This window comes from Hippoglossus stenolepis, chromosome 1 (assembly GCF_022539355.2).
Source record: "Hippoglossus stenolepis isolate QCI-W04-F060 chromosome 1, HSTE1.2, whole genome shotgun sequence".
In the NCBI taxonomy this organism is placed as follows: domain Eukaryota; kingdom Metazoa; phylum Chordata; class Actinopteri; order Pleuronectiformes; family Pleuronectidae; genus Hippoglossus; species Hippoglossus stenolepis.
The window spans coordinates 19691541-19711812 of record NC_061483.1 but is presented as its reverse complement, the minus strand read 5'-3'; the positions used below and the strand labels follow the sequence as shown (position 1 = coordinate 19711812).

Below are 20272 nucleotides of genomic sequence, written 5' to 3'. Positions count from 1 at the left end.
AATTATTCACACAGTGGTAATGAGAAATCATTATTTTTTTAAGTCTCAATTTTGTCCTAGTTTCACACGCAGTTGTAATTTGTTATCATTCATTTTATTTATTCTTTATCAATGCTTCGTTCAGTTCGTTAATTTTGTGTATTTTCATGTTCGCAGACTGAACAAATGAGACGTCCCATTTACAGGAAGGTTGCTTTTATTTTGAGATCCTTCTAACACGCTCGTAACTTAGTGCTTGGAAACAATGTGCACCATGAAATGAGTGGAGGCTGGTTTGACTGCAGTCCTATACTGCTGTACAGTGCGAGTGTCACCTGACTTACCTGGTCCCTTCCTGGCGAACATGTCGCTTATTTTGCAGTATTTAGCTGCATCTGAGGCGAGAGCTTTCCTCTTCTGAATTCTCTCCGCTCCACATTTCCTTTTCGTCTGACCACGACCTTCCATTTCGCCGGCGACTTGTTATAATGCAGTACTATCAGACGCAGGTGCACGGCTGCTACAACGATCCAGAGTCTGCACTGTCATGATCAGGGGGTGGAGCCGATGTAGCGGGGGTCCCTCCAACTTACCCACTTGACCAAGTCTCAGCTGTCAATCATGACATTTCACCCTGTTTTTATAGCATCAAATGACCAATTCAAACCAAACTTAACAAAAGGAACACTCACATCACTTACATACATCAGTATGATAAGAACTATCCCCAATGACATATTATAGACAAATTTATTAGACGTGTACATTGACTTTTTTGTTTGATCCATATCCCATCCAATAACATGGAGGAGGCCAGGTTTATTACCCAGACTGCAGCCAGCCACCAGGGGGCGATCAAGACACTTTGGCTTCAGTTTTGAAGTCTATGGTGAGTACACATTTCTGCTTGGTGCTGGGCAGCTAATGAATTGTGGGTTTATCTGAGCTTTTCGGCTGTAAACTGGAGAACAACCCTGAGCGGGGGGGCTGAACCAAAACAGGAAAGCTGCAGACAAGAAGACGAAAGCAATGAGCTTAAAGATGATTTAAAGTTTCGTAGAAATCTGAGCAGTATATTCAGGACTAAATGCATATTTTACAAATTTGAAGCATAATATTCCTGTTCCAAATCTTTGATTTAAATGCAAATACTATGTTATTAAATCTGACAGTTGTCAACGTCTGTGTCCTTTACTTTCATAATAAATCAGGGAGCTACCTCATATGTGCTTAAAGGGATGTAATGCATCTGATGCAATTACAGACCTGCTTTCATACTGATAAGCCCTAATCAGATTGAATAAGACTAATAAGTGACCTTAATATTACATAGGGCGCTGCCTGGAAAACAGCCTGTGACACATTAAACAGTGAAAACTCATCTGGCTCTTACATTGGACGTTGTTACCTTCCATTGGATTTACTGTAAACCTGAGATCATTCCTCCTCTGGTTCTCACTGGTGCCTGCTTTTTGAACCACGTCAGCAGTTTCCTCTCTTGTGCTCAGTCACACTTCAGCAGCTCACACTAGTGGTGTTTTGAATGTGCATGTCTGGGGAGAGAAAGCCAGCGGGATAGAGTGATAACAGTCAAGACATGAAAGGAACAGATAGCAAGAGAGACAAAGCATTTAACAAGGCCTCATTCAATATGAGGACGATGTGGATAACTGACGGCAGCCAGTGATGGCAGTAAGAATGGCTGGCGTCCTTGTTTGTTGAGCTGTAAGGAGATTACTTACCACTGGCCACAACGTCTTATCCCCCAAATCCCTCTCTAACACTAGGCAGTCAGCAGCAAATACAGATCCTATGCTCCTTCTTGCCACCCAATCCTGGCATCGTGCTTCATCCTGTGTGTCAGGATATAATCAAGACAACATGGAGCACAAAGGAGAATACAGACGCTGAAATCCAAAACAAAGAGAGGGCTCTGAAAAAGCCTGAGGGGGACTTAAAAGATTAGAAAAGCCCCTCAGTGTATTCCAAACCAATCAAAAGCAGGGAAATGTGCACCCCTCATTAGAAATAAATAGAGGTCTGCATATGAGAGAAAAACGTATAATTCCCAAATTTGTATCCAAATGTCAGAAGTTCAGCATTTGCAGTCGTTATATGACATATGTCAACGTGCAGCATACCTTTTATAAATAACCCAAAAGGGGAAGTGGATGAAATAGAAGATATATATTTCAAGTAGTTTTTTTCGATAAAAACTAAACTATAAAATGTATCAGTTTTAGAAAATGTTGTAATTCTGAACGTCAGGTGACCCCATGTGTGGCTTAACACTGAAGCAGAGAAACCGACAGGATTGAAAATGTCTTGCTGCTTTTTAGAATGAGGACACAGGTCAAGTTTAAAGATATTCTAAATGCTGTCTGTGGCTCAGCCCGGCTTCTCAAACTTTCAACCACCTTGAGAGGAGAAGCCTCTATTACGACTAATTCACATTAAGGCGCTAACTTGTGTAGTTCTGGCTCCATTTGAAAGAGGAGGAGGGCGAGGGACTATGCTCAGGCTGGCGGCCGGCCAGGCTCAAACACTTGAAGATGTCTTTTGATCCCCACTACATATAGTGCGTTTTCTTTTTGTCCCCAACGTTAATTAGCGCAGCCGTCCCACAAGAATCATTGCTGCCGTCAGAAGCCTCTTTAGTTAGATTTCTCCATTAGCGAGCACACACACACACAAGCACACACGCAAAACACGCTCAAACAGATTTGTTAAGTAAATGAGAGTGGCTTTATAGCAGCCCTCTGTGAGCAGTAAACAGACGTTTACATCACTGTAAAAAAAAAACTGGCAGGATGTTGGGACATGGCCAAGACCCAGAGACATGTTGCAGGAACCACACTACATACGTGCATTCATTAAAAAACAATCAAGGTGCAAAATATGAACAGATGTTCACTCTACTGCCACATTTCCCTTACAGAGTGCAATGGCAAAATCAGACCAGAGTGGAGGGGGGAAAAAAACATGGTAAGTCTCACAAACAATTCTTAATCTTCCCATCTGTCTTGTCAATAAGTACACCAGAGATTTCCACACTTTGTCTAATCCAATTTATTCTTTCTCAGTAAAAGAAAAACTTGGAAAGGGGAAGCAGAGGGTAATGCAATGGAAACAAAAATTCAGAATTTTCCACGTTCATCTTCCCATCATGACATTACAACCAAAACAAAGGCAGCTCTACACTAAAGTGTAACTAAATCTGCAATGCAAAAAAGGGTTAAATAAGGTTTTCCATAAGATACAGAATATTTTTTTCATTATGCATTTTCTGCTCATTCTTTCCACGAGGAACACATTGAGACAGGAATTATTTGCTGATTTCAACTCGCTCACCCCATCCCTCTTTCGTCATCTTCAGCAAAACAAGAAAGACAGTGGTGGAGAGGCAGTGAGGAGAAAAGGAGGAGGGAAAGGAGGGAAAGCAGAGCAATCAATAAAGAGGAAGATGAGAAAAGGAAAGTCAAAGGCAGGAGGAGGATGTGGGCTCATCATGCCAGCAGGAAATTAAAGCATGGGGCAGAGGGAGGAAAAAAGGAGCATTTAAGTACGGGGAAGAAGAATGAAACCAAAATAATATTAAGTCTTGTTTCAAAGCTATTGGGAGAAATGACCTTAAACAATGTCGATAAGTGAAATGAAGGGCTAAGAAGTTAAGAGGAAACCTGAACAGCAACAAAGTCCATCAGGCATCTCTGAGTGATGCTCTGCCAATTTCTGCTTCAGTCCAAACTCTGCCGCCGCCTTTCACTTTGCCTGTTTGTGCTCAAAGAGAACAACAGCTAAGCACATAAAACAACTTAAGGTGATGTGAGGATGTGTACAATGCAGACGTTCCAGGTCCAGTCATAAACCATACAAGCACACTTTAATGTCCACGTCCTGTAAATGTACTTCTTCCTGAAGTTTGCACACATCCAGCACACGTAATCCACATGTTGCGGAAATAAAGACGATGGCTGCGAAGAGAAAATGTCTTCACGTGGAGGATAAGGAAGATAAAGGTTGAGACAAAAAAAGGAAGACAGAGAAAATCCTCGACAAATTAAGTCTTGGATCAATCACATCCCAACGTTGAAGACAGATCTGTGTGCAATCCAAGGACGAGTAGCTCGCGGTTCCCACTATCGGTGTGTGCGTGTGTTTGAGTTGGGCTCACACTGCGGCTTCTGAATTTGGATTTCATTGTTTACAACGGGAAAAACAACTTCACAACGATCTGAAGACAAAGGATTGCCTGGTTTGAAGGTGAGAAAGAGTTGTTGGGAGGAAGGGCAAACAATGGGCTCTGATATCCTGAGGTGGATGATTACCAGGTGTTTGTGTTTCTAAAGGTTAAGGATTAAAGGTGGAGGACGGCCAGGGGGTAAGACACTGACTTAAACCGAGGCCGGCTATCTTGGTTTGCTTCACAAAGTCCATGCTTGGCGCAGAGTAGAAAGCAGCTCTGTCTGACTTTGAGGTAAAGAACAGTCCATTAACAGCGCCAAAGCAAAAGTGTACACAAAGGGTGACCATCCCTTACTCCTCGATCCTCGTCATTCTTTGTTGTTGGGTGTTTTTCTTTTTCATTTTTGAGGTAAAGAGTACAGTCTTAAACTGGCTTCCAGGACAAATGTTTGTAATTCCTCTCTTCATCCGTTAATTCGTTCTTGCTCCACTCACACTTGTGAAGTCAGGAGCTTGCAAAAAATGTGGAGAGGATATTTCCTTAACTCTTTTAATGTTCTTTTATTCCTGGGTATGAGTATTTTCCAAAAGGCATCTTAGCAGCAGGGATACGATCAAGCAAACAGAAGCTGGAAACGACCCAGATATGGGGAAACAGTGGGATGTAAAAAGAAAGGAGCATAATTTAAAGAAACAAGTGGAGGTTTGTATCCAAAAAACCTGCAGAAATCTTGAAAAATAAGAGACCCAAAAAAAGAAAAATCAAATCCCTGTTAGTGCCAAGATACTGTCTGATCGCTGAGATTCTTCAGGAGCATTCCTCCCCGATGCGCTGGCATGAGCGGCCCACCTTGCGGTCGAGCTTGACCATCTTCAAGACAGCCTCCTGACGACCACGGCCCAGGTGGTCGAACAAACAATCGTGTTGCTCCGGGAGCCGGTGGAGCATACAGAAGACGTAACCTGGAGGGTGGGAGAGGGGTGTGGGTGCAAGAGAGAAAGAGCAGTCAGTTGGACAAGTTCAGTGAAGGTACGAATATCACTTCTGCTGCAGTTTAAACTTTTAACAACTTGAATCACAAACAGAACAGAATATCACAAGATATACTCTAAATGAACTAGAGCTTGATCGATTTATCAGTCGGCTATATGGAAAACGGCTGATATGAGGCTTTATTTAATATCTTTACACACCAGTTTTTTTAACAATTACATTTTCTACACATGTCAAAAAAGAAAGATAAGCGTCATATTAGCAATATTCATATTATAAATACTTTATGTTGAAATAGCTTGCAAGACCATAGGTTTGTTATAACCCATTTGTTGATTCCTTTATTTTTGGTGTTGGGTGTGGAGCAAGGCAGGTAGACAAAGACTGGTTAGTGGACAACCTGGCACACACCTGAGACACCCAAGGAGCAGAGCAGCTGACGGCGGGTGTCCACCCAACAAACCTCTGCTCGAGACAGTAACCCAGAGACTCTTTTCACTACTTCACTGTGCACAGGGTCACTTTCCCATCACTTCTGAACTGAACCCATACCACATCCTGAAAGCTGGCCGAGTTGAGCCTGCCATGCCTGGAGGGGGCGCCCAACAGAACCCATCATGGTTCACGGGCCTGCTTGAGTATTTAATAAGCTCCCTAGTCAGACAGTCTGTCTGCACATTGGTAAGTGAGGCATACGATTCAAATGAACTGCATACACTGCAGTGACTGACTTAAATGTTACCAGGTGAATGTGAAGGAACTAGCCAACGAGAATAAGCCTAGCCTTTGAAAGTAGCGAGCAAGGCTAAGCTGTGTTTGACAGGGTCAAGCATCTTAGATACAAGAGTTTGGATACGACGGAGAGCAGATAATATTCACGGCCTTTCCATGAGTGTTTAGTTACCAGAGAAGACAAGCTCATCGCCTCCTCTTTTGACTCCATTGAACAAAGGCAGACACCCCTCATTTCTCTCACTGACTCCGTCTCTTCTGCAGCGCTCTCAACAGAAGGCCCCGCCGCTGCAGGAGGCTCGTTAAGCTCAGAGAAGCTCGTTAGCGCTCATGGTTTTAAATTCATTCATTAATACACATAATAACACTGCTGGCGCTCGATGAGCAGCGATGAAATGCCCAGTTTGACAGCTGGTTGCTATGCAATTACAAGTGATTACAGTTCACACAATGGGAGTGTAAGGGAGAAAGTTGTGTAACGTTTGAGTGTATTAAAAAGGGATGGGTGTAGTCCTTGCTTACTGCAACTGATATTCCCTCCAGACATTAATTTGTCAAATAATTTAGCAGTACAACAGATTTCCATTCCACCATTTGTCCTATATTTAACAAGTCCCACTGATAATAAGCCCCACATTTAGAAGTTGTTCATGACACTCCTTTCGAAGTTAGGGATATGAGACCATGATAGTTACTCCAGTAGACACCACACATCAACCATTTTCCACCAGGCGCCTGCCGACGTTTTGTAACTTTACAGTGAAATGGGTTCAGTTTTTAAATATCAATGACCTGGAGTGAAATTTAGTGAGTGGAAATGTGCTTTAGGGTTGTATAATGAAGACTGTCTTTGTAAGTCAAATTTTTATATGTTCAAAGTTTTTATTGAGTACTATTAAAGATGTTTAAAATATTTATTTTTCCTGAAGGTGGAAATGAAGAAAAGCTATTTCACAAAAGTGAGAGCAAGCTGAACAAAAGTCATCCACATTATTTGGTGCTGATTGGCTAAAATCAAGAATCTTCCTTAACATTATGGAGGAGGGACGATTGCTGCACTTGTCATGTGACAGGACTTGATTGTAAGCAGGCAAAAGTTGGAATAATTCTGAAGGTATAATTAAAGATTATCTATTCATTGATTAAAGATTATCTATTCATTTTTTTATTTGGATTATGAAATTAAAGCTCTAGTTTTTAATGTTATTCTGATAAAAACAACTCTTATCATGAATTTACTGTGAAGTTATCGATGGTGCTATGCAATGAGCATTTAAGCCTAAAAACCTCGACCAGTTTGATGACATAACGGCTCCCACCTGGAGCAGCACAATGCTAACAGCTGTTCTCTTCTGCAAAGAACAGCCTGTCTATCTCAAGCCACAGTTTCTTTCTAAAAAAAATGCTACAAGGTTTTTGAGTTTTCCTCCAGAAACAATAAATACTCTCAAATTCTCCGAATCAAACTGTCAAAGAAAAGTCAAAACATTTTCCGAAACCCAAAATATCAAACAGCACCACTTCCCATTTCACAGCATGATTCATAACTGCAAAGGTTAATGAAAAATTCAAATTTTTTGCAAGTTCTGCTGCGTAAACGAAATTTTTGCAGACGGATGGACGGAAATATTGATTACCCTGCATTAAATGTCGGGGGGATAAAAAATGCACATACACATATTGTACAGAAATACTTGAAACATAACCAGTTACTGGAGTGGGAACATTGATTAATAGACTGACTTTATAAGTGGTTTTCATCATCCCTGCTGCTGCACAACTTGCAGCCTGCTGGCAAGAGAAAACGGATTGCAGCCATTATGTGACTAGAATGTACCGCGTGACTGAAAGAATATTAACATACAGGAAATCCAGAATACCACGCCTTGTTTTCCATATTTGGAACAGACCAAATTCATGACATGGACGTTAATGTTTAAAACAAATGTCAAATAGGTTACTGCTTAAAGTATTGGATTGGATTCAGCTACTACTACGTTTATCCCTGAAGTGTTTACGTTTTGTGGACGCAAACACTTCACCCACCCCTCCATCGGCATAGGGGTGAGTAGATAATGAGTGAATTATCACTTTTGGGTGAACTATTCCTTTAAGGAAAAGATAATGTAGGTGTTCTCAAATCAGACATTTTAGGACTATTGCTTTCAAAGAAAAAGACAATGAAAGTTGGGTCTCCATGTTAGAGGAGAGCTTGTTTGACTTAATCATCTTTTTATGTTGCCGTGCTTTTAGTGTGTGTGAGACTCACATCCCGTGAGATGAATATCACAGTCACTGTGCAACAGCAGAAGTCGACTGGGTGTGACAGCATAAGATCAGATACTGCGGTGGAGCTATCGTTTCTTTCCCCATTTACAGTCTGAAAAGTGTTTGTGCTATCAACTCATTATCAGACCTTCTTGGCTTACACTCTGCACAACCATTAGCACAGTAATCTGCAATTACTGCAGTAGTCAGAAATCACTGTAATTGCCACCATTTCCCCTTCAGTCTGTGAAAAGCATGTTTTCATCGTAACCGCTGAACTATTAAGGATGGATGGCCCGTGCACTAAGCTGTGCCTGGTGGAAAAAAAGGAAAGTCAATTTCCAATTTAGAAATTAGTGTGTGGGTTTAAGCAGATGGTCTTTAAGCAGTGAAGAGCTGTGACTTTTTAAGTACTTCAATTTGTATGCAAACAAGTTGATTAGCAAACCAAGTATTGGTTTAAACTGCATTAGTGTTTGTGGTAATTGGCTTATGTTTTATGTGCAATGTGAACCATTCAGGCTTCCTGTAATGGCCCCCCTAGGCTAGCAAAGGCACTATGGCCATCGACATTCCTGTCAACACCACAAACACACGTGCAGGTGTTAGATGCATTTAACTTCATAAACCTATGACCAAGTTAACTAACATTTATTTGTGAGGGCAATACTGACCACTGCAAAAGTCGTGTATTGCCCTGTGCACATGCAACATACAAAAACAAGGTCATGAATAACGGCTGTCACTAATTCATGTGCAAGCCATGACGTGTGAGGTATTAGCATATGTCTTTTCATTGTTCACACTGTGTGTTCGAATGCATGTTCATGTTTACAGAGTTGTATCATCGTACCACAGCGACAGGAACCCAGCTCTTGCTGAACCAGCTCCAGTTTGGTTTGGCAGCGGTGGCAACGTTTGCGGCTCCGCTGTTTGGAGCCACCGCGAGACGAGGATGAGGATGACGACGCAGACAAAGATGACGACGATGATAAAGACTCCTCACTCTCTGGCACCACACCCACCCTGGCTCGCTTCTCAGGTGAAGCATCGCTTTCTGACTCAGAGGCTGCAGACCAATATAAGCACATACAAAAAAAATAAAGAGAGAAAAAGCTATTACTTACACTACAACAACATATTTTTTACCCTTAAATTTTACATTGATCACATTTTTTATTGCTCAAATAAATAAAAAGATACATCCGCGATGAACGTGGATCATGGTACTGTAGTACAACTAAAAGTCAGGAGCCCGGCTAAATGACTTTCAGAAAATGAAAAATCTGTTTTATGTTTCTAAAAAATACAAAAGCATGTGAAGGTTAATCGACCTGCTAGAAATGGTTTTAAATAATTAGTCTAGCAATGGATTTGCCTGCTCCAGCTTTTATCATTCCCATAACCACGTGAATCCAGAGAGTATTCATCTCCGACTGGAGCTTTGACTAGAATTTCAAGAGGAAAACAATTCTCCAATAATAGGCTCCATAACATTTCATTTAATATAGAAGACATTATCTCTGATTTAGTGAGCTCTGAAACTGCAAGAGAACAGATGATGGCACGCAGGGACAAAAACACCTTTGTGTTAAATAAAAAGGTGCTTTGGAGATTAATGGTCCTGCTGCATTAGATTAAATTCAACCCAGCACCTGAGACAGGAAGAGCTTGTAGCAAATTTCCAATGGTCGGCTGGAATTTCAACTCAGCTTTTTTCATCAATCCTGCAGACTTTTTCCCCCAGCCCGGCGGAATGCAGATCAGTGCTCAATAAATCTCTGAGAACTAGGCCAGGCTGAGGCAGCCAGATCCTCCTAGCCTTCACCATCGATCCCTCTGTGTGTGTGAGTATGTGTCTCTGTACATGTCCAAGTGCATGTTGTGGAAAAAAAAGGTAAATCTCTGCTTCCAATTTACACAGGCTGGAAAATCTAATTTAACTGTTAGTCAACAACTGGCAAGTTTTTTTTGTCCAAAAAAATAAAAAAATAAAAGAAATTTGAAGCCAAAACATTGATATTGTATTGATATTGACAAATAATGTATAAAAGACTGGTAAAGCTTAAATATATCCAGACTTTAAAAACATATATAGAAAGAGGTAAAAAAATGAAACACCAATTCAGCCAGAGCATAAGATTGAAATGATGCTGTGTGTGCACAAATGTTATGGTATGGTGCTCACATGATCCCGCTGCATCAGACAAGGGATCAACATGTCCATGCACCGTTTCCTCACCTCGCCTACTCTGCAGTTGTCCTAAGTCATGTGCGGGTGTTCATGTGTGTGAAGGCAGCAGCACATTGTGTCAGCTAACAAGGTGAAAACACCATAAGGAGAAATATGCACTTGAAGAGAGTCAGCAGGTTTTTTTTTAAAAGCCAACTCGTTTCAATGTCGTCAATATTATTGGGTCACACAATGTAAAACAAAACAAAGGACATCACACTGAGGCATACCTGACTCAAAGGAGCGTTTTGTGGGGGTGGAGAGTGACCCAAAGACTGTGTCTGTGCTGGATACTTCTGAGAGAGAGAGAGATAAAGTGAGCAAAAGGGAGGCAAAGAGAGAGAAAATGAGAATGAAAAATGGAAGTAGAGAGAGGACATAAGGACGTTAGTTTTTTCCTTTTAAAACTTTATTGAAATTTCTCTCATAAAAGGTGTCAAACTAAATTAAATGCACCTTGATATTGACTTAGAACAGACCAATAAATAACAATTAATAGAGATGCAAGTTGTATAGAAAGTCATAAAAAGCATGGACCTACATATAAACAATCACATGTTATCACAATATGGAAGCCAAGCAACTGTGAACGCTTGTGATCGACAGATAAGGTCACGTGTTATAAACAGCTTCATAAAAAAAGGTTATCCTTAAAGTCACACAGTTTATAATCGCAACAGCCTGAGGAAACAGGCTGCAGAAGAGTTTTCTGCTGGTTGCCTGGATACTCTGGTACCGTTTTCCACATGGAAGCTACATAAAAAGACCGAGACTGGGGCGTGTGGAATCCTTTATTAAACTCTGAGCTTTTTTTTCCTCCCCCACAGCGACAGATATCTGTGACAGGGAAACTGCCGCATGCACACTGAAGCCAGCCGACAGACAGCTGACTGTGGGTGGGGGAATTTTATTTGTATTTTATATCAAATAAAAGTCTGAGACCTCTGAAAGGGAAAGAGGTCTCCACTGTATGAGCCATGTGATCCTGACACAGTTATAAAAGTTAATTTAGAGTTCAATACTAGAAAAAGTCACATGGAGACATTTCCTTTTGAAAAACTAGAGGGGTTCTCAGCAGAGTGCTTACTGTACCTCCACCAAGACCCAACAGTCCCCTTCTGAAACCACATTTAAATTCACAAGATACAAGTTTTGATCTGCACCAAATTGTACACACTTAAATATCAGTCCCTGAAACATGCCGGATTTTTTCATGAAGATCCATGAATGTTTCTCTGAGAAATCAATGAGAATGTTAAAAACTTCAAAAAATCCTGGATCCTGATTCAGACCCAAATTTTATTGATTCTTTCTTGGCCCAAGTCCCATCAAGTTTCGTGAACATTTTTTTTAATGGAATCTTGCTTACGAACAAACAAACCAACGAACAAATAAACAGACGGAGTGAAAGCGTAACCTCCTCGGCAGAGCTAATAAATACCGCAATTCTGCAACTCTGCTAATTATAAACCACATGTCATGCCATGGTTGAGTAGTGATATTAAATATTTCCTTAAGAAATAAGCTGGTATTCATTTCTTTCTGTTAGTCATATGAGTTCATGGTAAAATGTATGAATATTAGTCAAGGAGGAAGAATAATTCGACCAAACCTGAACCATAGCTGTCCCAGTCCAAAACACAAAAACATTTCAAGTAACAACAAAAGATGCAACACAAGGTGTTTATCATTCATTTTATAGGGTTCTTTACTAAACATTTTACTTGTGACTGTCTTAGAGTGAAATTAGTTTGTTTTATAAGATGATCTGTATCTAAATCTAAAATAATCAACAACCTCTGTATATTACTACAAAAAATAAACTCCAGCTTGAACAGAAAAAACACAAACCTTTTCACAAGCTCCACACATCCATTTGGTGGCCACTTTATTGTCCTGTCCTGCATCGGCCGCCACAAATAACCTTGTCACTGTATAGTGATGACAGATGCCCTGGCACTTGTAGGTGTCCTCTTAAAACCTTCACTTGTGAATAGATACCCTTTCCTATCATTTTCACTATCTGTGCCATGAGGACAAATATAGCCAGGACAGGGGCACTGCAGAAACTAGCAGTCTTCTACAGACAGAAACACTGGACAATTCTGAGCATGTTACACTACATTCACATTCTGCACAGGCGTGTTTGATTAGAAATGCTCTACTATCTAGGTTCAAAGAAAACGGAGGAAAAGACTTATCAATGAACTCTGACACATCTGAAATAATAAAGAGGACTTGGTCCATCTGAGCTGAAAAGCAAACCTGATAAGATTCATTTCTCACTACTTAATTAACTGCTCTCTTACCGTCCTGAGCAGGTAGAGATGTCACTCCCATCTCTCCTGGTGACGGCTCCTCTGACGTGTTCGGCATCGACATCAGTGACTGACTAATGCTGCCGTTTGTTTCATTACAGAAGATGTCTGCTTGGCTGCTGCTGCTGCTGGAGCTTGAGGAGGCCTTTGGGGCACAGTCATTGTCTGGCTGCTTCTTCTGAATGTCTACAAAAGAAGGGCAGATGGTGAGACATTTGCACGCACATATTTGAAAGCATCTATCTGTTGGTGTATGGAGTGGTTGTTCAGTTGGACAGTGGGCCAAACAAGTGTGTCATTGAGAGAACTCTGGTGCATCAAAGGATGATGATCAACTTCAAACAGAAGCAGTGGCACACTGTGAGCACTGTTCTAATTTTATGTGAATGGACACATCATTTTCTACTATAACCTCTAACACTGATTGTATTAAAGGATGAAATGAAGCACAAGGTACAAAATATTCTGATGAAAAAAGATATGCAAAAGTCCAACTCATGAAAGTTTCTAAGGAGAAGAGCCTGATACATCATCATCAGTATCTGCGTTAATGTTTGCTGATATGCAACTTTTAGTTTACAGAATGAACAATGCAGAAAAGATGTGAATACAAACAATATGTTTAATTTCTTAATTCAAGTTGAATATATATTTGGTTGCATTTGTATTTGTTTGTATTCATAATAACGTTCATGGTTGAACTGTAAAATATTCAATATTCTCAATTACATTTCTCTTTTATAAGGATTTGATGATGACATCTTAGGTATCCAATTTACATATACATTTTCTACATTTGTTTTACGCTATAATATCTGTATCAGCATTGACCAAACAAACACACAGCAGAAAAATAACTTACCTGCAAAACATTGTGAGCAAAGATTCATGGTTTTGCTCGACCTGATGAAAAGAGCAGAAAGGCAAAGCACATGTGTTAATCAAAAACAGAAGTCGTACATTTGTGTGAGAGAGTTCCAGAAAACTGCAGAATGGGATGCAAAAGATACAAGTGCATTTTACTGGTTGTTATCCAGACATAAGGACTAACGCGTTTCCACAACCCTGAGTCCGAGACTGAAACTTAATTTCTCATATGGGATCCCGGTAAAGAAAAATTCAAGATAAGGAGTGTGATCCAGAGTAGAGTTATACATAATTCACTGAATGCAAAGCTGCCATGCTATCAGGCCATTGAGGGGTAAGTAGGAGGCGAGACAAAGTCAGCTGAAATTTGAATTAAGTTATTTTCTGTCTTGCAACCATTGCAGTAATACTAAATAGGAAATGAAAAACAAGAAGCTACTTGGTCATACAGTATGAATGAAAGTATTTGATCCTTTAGATGTTGTCTGCCTGTCTGATGTAGATTTCTAACAATTATTTTGTCTAAGAATGATATTTAATTCATTATTTTGCTAACTTTTGACAAAGATGTGTCATAAATTGTATTTTACTTATTGTATTGTATCAGAAATTTAGGTCCAAGCTCAATTGGATCAGGTGTCCGAATCCCTCACAAACAAATGCTGATTCTAACATTGATTTCTAATTGCGAATAAAGATCATTAAAGCCTCACTGATTTCAGTGGCACAACTCTTTCACAGCAGATGGCTCTGGCTTTCCTCAGAGAGGGCTCCTCTCATTTCCTCTTCAGCCCTCGTCCTTACTGGCTGCGCATTGACCGTGACGGTCACTGCTATCAGTCACATTCTATTTATTTTGGGCGCTTCGTTGAACACCTTTGTCCTCATTTCTAAATGTAGGGTCAGCCGCAGTCAACCTGAGGGCTGTCTGTCAGTCGCCCGGTGTGTGGTATTAGGTAGAAAAGAGAAAGGGGAAAGCAAGAATTGAGGCATAGAAGAGAAATTTCATCATGACACACAGGCAGGAAGGAAGCCTGCACTGGATAAACAAGTCATATCCTGTTGTCAACCTTACACATCGCACATTAATTGGGGAAATAAAAAGGGTGAGAGGAAACATGCAGAACAGAAACACCTACATGCCTGTTAAGCAGAGTGAAGTTTAAACAGAGTGCTCCACAATCAATCTGTTTCATACTTGGCCCACTGCTGTTACTAATGAGAACGCCTGATTGGAACAGACAGGAAGACAGGCTGCGTCGCCTCAGTAATTCAGTTTGACTGACACAAGGGAGCAGAGGCTTAGATGGGTGATAAATGTTTTGAGGGAATTAAGTGCTATGAAACACTGTACTGACATAATCGGTTAAATAAAAAACAACTTCAGAAATACAGATGCAAGTCTGTTAATAAAGTTTTCTCAGGCAGACGTTATTAGATGATGGCTTATCAATAAGGGGTGGGGAAAAGTGACAGAACGGCTGTGTTACGGGGGAGAAGAGATAATAACTCTGCAGTTCTACATTCACATTAAGTTTTTGTCAAATTTAACTAATTTGAACATAATCAATTTGTGTAGTAATTTCACAATTAATTAGTAATTTCTTAAGTTGGTTCAACAAATTTATTTTTGTCAGTGTAGCATTTAGGGAATCCTAAATCACAAGGAATATGTTTTACAGTGCCTAAATTAATTTTTGCTTTCTAAGTGGTACACATTGGAATACATTTCAAGAAAAATGGTTGCATTGTCCTTCATTTTGTCTGAAGTAGGGCTGCAAATTATGACCATTTTTATTATCTTATTTTTATCATTATTATTCGATTAATCAGGATATAATCTGATTAATCGCATGGTCTTTGAAAGGTCAGCAAATTAGGAAAAATGCATATTATGTGACTATATAAAAATATCTTGTTTTGTCACAACAGCCCAAACCCCAGGTATATTCAGTTTACTATAACAGCCGACTGAAAACTAGAAAATGTTTACAATTGAGGAGGTGGAAACCCTGACTGAAACACTGACTTTCTGATACATTTCCCACCAATTTTAACGCATTAACATTACAATTTATGTAGATGTACATTAGCCAGGAATATGTTGGTGGTATTAACAGTCGAGTGTAGGGTGGAAACTGACCACGAACCCTCCGTTGTGTCTTCTGCACAGTGAAAAGGGCAATCTGTCACTACAGTGGCATTAAAAGTGTACTCTTAAAAGGTCTAAAGTCTGGAATTGCAAGTATTATGCGCCAACAGCATATTATTACTTCTGCAATCAGCCTCTGCCAGTTATGCAATCGATACCTCTATACAACAAATTATTATACATAGCAATATAGGGCTAAATAATACACTAATGGATTAGGCAATTACTTAAAGAATCCAGCAATTCTCTATTTGAAACAGCGATCTCCATTACTTTTCAGTGTTATACAGCTTTTATGCTAAAATGAAATCATTACAGGAAGAAGGTTTGAATTTTAGGAAATATGTAAACCACATTTTGGCCATGTATATAAATATGATGCACAGGAACCCCTTTAACTAACGATATAATTTAACTTTGTATACACTCTACCATATGTATGCATATATATACACAACGAGGTTGTGTGTCAGCTAGTACAGATTTTATGTTGTGTTAATACTATGGTAACTATACCTTTAATTTCTTTGAATGTATAATGCTATGCCCAGCAATGTTACATTGTAAATCACTGAACAAGACTACTCTCTGGAAAATTGGATTTATATCACCTTTACTTCAGGATATTAAAGTCACCAGATTAGCTGCAAACAGTCCCTCTTATCTGGTTATTTAACATATAATCTCTTTCTAAACAGATTTTCATTTATGTTTTGTACACCACAAGACAGTATATTAAGCTGCCACATGTACCAGAACAGGAAATCATACTTGCCTATCTGACATTGTAAATAAGACTGAATATAGAGTCACACGTGAGTAAATTTAATGTTAAAGGAACAGTATCAAAGCACAGCAGCTTACCATGGTAGCAGCAAACTGTGACTTTTCTGTGTGTTTGGACATGACAGAGATACAGGGCTGCTCAACTTGCTGTGTGTGCGACAAGTCCCAGTTAAGCTGCACATGTCGGCCTTGACAAGGATTTGCACCGACACATGCACACAATTATCTGAGACCAACACAAACAATCCACACCTGCAGGGGAAAGTGATGCAACGTTCAAACACAACACATTCAACACATCTGTGATGAGCCACACGTATATTAGGTTTATCCTTTCTGCAAATAAATACAGTCTTCTCCACCTTATTAGGCAATTAACAGGGTTGAGAGACCACTTAGATCAATTAGGCCCTGTTCCGACATGGCATTAACATCCTTGTCGGACGATGCAATCACGAGTTGACAGCGATGAGTACATCAGTTCACACCTGATATCAGAATTCATCTCGAGTGACCACTTGTCATCACTCACTTCCCCGCTCCATATGCAAATCAACACGTAGGCTACATCAATGCTGTTTGCAAAGACTAAATGTGGTGTTGTTTTTAGCCAGTCCGACTATGACAGACAGGTCTGTTGCTAATGAGAGTTTGTGGACATGTCTTTCTATAGTTGCGAGGACAAATATTGGTTCAAACTGTTGTGAGAACATTTTTGGCCGCCCTTCACAGCTTCAAAGTGTTTCTTGAGGGTTAAGACTTAAGGATTATGGATAAGTTAGGTTAACGTTAAGTATTAAGTTGTGATGGTTAATGATAGGTTACAGGGAATTAATTATTTCGATGAAAAATGTGTGTGAGAGAGACAAAAAGTGGGAAAGGAGAGATGAGCAAATCAATGTGATTTACAGAGCTCTACAAGGAAAAAATTAAATGTTACCCCTTTGAAATACTAGAAAATAGGAAATGTGGTGGTCAATGTTGATACTGTGGTGGACCAACACAAATAAGTCAACACATGGGAAACACTGAAAAGTGTGAAAGTATTTCTGAAACTGTAGCAAGCAAGAGGATGTCAGCTGAGAAAGCAGTTCTTCACAATCTGCTTCTTCATTTCACCATCATACTAAAACACCATCAGGCAGCATTTAAAAAAACAACTTACTGGTGTTTCCTACCATTTTTTCCATTCCAATTCTAATGACTGTTTGTAACTTCCCTTATCCTAGGATTTGATCCAAGGGCCCTCACACTTTCCAAACAAAGCTTACAAGGAGAGGTGGCTTAGGTATGAAAACTGCCTGTGCAAAAATCCTGTCAAACAGTACACTTAGAGTCTACAGATAAAAGTCACAAAAAAACAGTAAAGTGCACAAAACAAACCCTAAACTTAGACTTTGCAAGAGGCCTTAGCCCACACCACACTATTTGGCAAAGAATTGTGAAGCTAGAAAGAGGCAACAATTGCTATTCCAACTTAAAACTGCAAAGACATGGATCACTATTTGCATGGTCAAGAACAGGTATGATTATAGAGTAATGATATGCATCTCAACATGAAATAACCTCTACCAGGAGATAGGATTTATTAAGATCATGTCACTAAGCCCAAGTCTCTGGTATTGAAATCTGGGGACAGATATCATTTTAATAGTAACATATTTGTGTGACATTATTCTTGTGCTTATCCAGCCAGTGGGTGGTTAAGATGTCACCTCCAACAGATCATCCCCTTAAATATGCAAATAGCGAATGAGGTACTTAGTGTACTAAGGCAGCTCTTATAGCTTATATGAATAAAAATGTGGGGAAAAAACATGATCTTCAGCCAGTCTGGTTAGGTGCCACAGTATATCACTCATTTCCAACCAAGCTGAACATTAGGAATAAAGCTAAGTCCAACAAATACCCATTATATGTGTTAACATACAATGTACACAAAAACCTCTATCTAAAGTGGAACCTTTATTCCCAACTTGGTTATAATAAAATTATACAATATTATAATATTATAGATGCAAATGCAAGTTCATGTAGCTTGAAAGTGTCATTTGAATTTATTGTATTGTATTACTTAGTGATGTTCCGATACCGACACCAGCATCGGAATTGCCTCAGATACAGCTGAACGTGATAGGAAAGGCATCAGCAAGTATGTCAATCTATGTACCGATCCGATACCATAAAGTATATTAGTTTCACTCAGATACACCTGCTATTTTCTTTTCCTGGAAATCACTTATTCTTTTTCAGTTTTGAGGGATGGCCCCTAATTGAAATTGATTTTATTTCTATAAACTATGGCTGCAATTTAACAGCTATTTCAAAGAAATAATTGTCGTGTAATCCTGGATTAATGTATTTATGTCAAACTAGAAAAGGGTTTAACCTGAGCCAGGCTATTCAATATACAATATAAACAATGAATCATCACTTCCATAGCAGCATGCGGCTATTAAAGTATGTTATATGAGTAATTATTTCTCAAATACACTAGTATGGGTTAAGTACTTGGTATCGACCGAGGTATTGGAATCTGTATCAGAAATTGAAGAATAGTATAAGAATAGCTCTAGTATTACCAATTACGTGTCAATTTAAATCATGATTACTGCTGCAAATGTGCTTTGTGGGTGTGTATGCATTTCATAATCATAAAAGATACCATTGCTTGGAATAAATATCTAATAGATACAGTATGTTGGTCTGTTATGAGTGTGTTGAGCTGGGGAGAATGGATGTGTCCCAACATATACAATGTACACATGAGGATGAATGTGCTAAGGAAACCTTTCACAAACACACTAAGCTGATGTGTTTGTTTTGGCCTTTAATCAAACCTGAACAAAAACACCAGAGTCTATTTCCCACCACAGTCCAGCTGGCGGTTGAACCCGAGCCATCTGCTTCCTTTATGAACTCAGTGCTTTAACAATCCAGTTTTTATTAGCGCTGCCCCACCTGTCACGTTACCTGGAGGGCTTATCCCTGCCCTGCTCCCTGCCTCCACGGGGGGGAAGCTTACCGAGGGCGGTTGGTGTTAGCTAGCGGCTAATGCTACAAAACAATGGGGAGGAGGGGGGAGCAACAAGAAAAGCAGCTCATCCCTGTTTGAGCTTCTGACGCTAGCGGCTAGCCCCGGTGCTAGCTGTCGGGGGAGAGAGGTTTCAAAGCAAGACATTTCAGAGGTGTTCCTTCTTACCCCCAGAATCCACAGGGGCAGCGCGGCGGTCTAACGCTGACGTTACTCGGCGGCTTGCTGCCCTCGCTCCCCGTGTCCCCCATGTCCGTCTCCTCCGTGCGAGGCTTCTCCGCGAAGCAGGTGAATCCGGGGATGGAGTGAGGGCCTCGTATTTGCGTGTAGATTCCCCCTCTGGCTCTGACGGGACCGGAGCTGAAACCCCGGCCGGATTGTCCTCCACACTTTCGCGAGACGAGGAACGTGTCGCCGACACGAGCGGCACCGTGCTCCGCGGAAGGGGAGCAGTTTAAATCGGCATCGGGACACCGGAGCCGTCGGAGGCAGCGACGGACAGAAGCACCGGGGAATCCTCTGGGCCGATCAGCTGCAGACAGGGACAGACCACTGCCGCGGAGGGGGGCGTGTGGGGGGAAGTGGGCAGACAAAAGGTGAACTCGTGTGTTTGTGCTGAATAAAAAGTGACACAAATACAGTTGTGCTCATTTTAAACGTCGCAGACGAGAAGTGCGACGGAAACCCAGGCAGTGATGGTTGGTTTTGAGAAGTAGTTGTACTC

General features: G+C 40.3%; 1 protein-coding gene across 1 annotated transcript; it reads right to left on the bottom strand.

The window, feature by feature from the left end:
• Positions 1 to 3030: 3030 nt before the first annotated feature.
• On the bottom strand, positions 3031 to 20099 carry LOC118105946 (AN1-type zinc finger protein 3). Its single transcript, XM_035154009.1, has 6 exons — positions 19717 to 20099; positions 13572 to 13612; positions 12701 to 12895; positions 10622 to 10687; positions 9012 to 9227; positions 3031 to 5127 (listed from the first exon to the last, which is right to left on the bottom strand). Exons 1-6 carry the CDS (start codon positions 19797 to 19799, stop codon positions 4973 to 4975), a joined length of 756 nt encoding a protein of 251 aa, XP_035009900.1. The 5' UTR covers positions 19800 to 20099; the 3' UTR covers positions 3031 to 4972.
• Between the last annotated feature and the right edge of the window lie 173 nt (positions 20100 to 20272).

Bases quoted from the DNA above. Each gene is read 5' to 3' on its own strand.
- LOC118105946 (XM_035154009.1), bottom strand. From the start codon at position 19,799: ATGGGGGACACGGGGAGCGAGGGCAGCAAGCCGCCGAGTAACGTCAGC. The intron at 10,688-12,700 runs GTAAGAGAGCAG...TCTCTCTCTCAG, and splicing joins ATCTCTACCTGCTCAGGACG to AAGTATCCAGCACAGACACA. The intron at 5,128-9,011 runs GTACGATGATAC...CCCACCCTCCAG, and splicing joins GCTGGGTTCCTGTCGCTGTG to GTTACGTCTTCTGTATGCTC.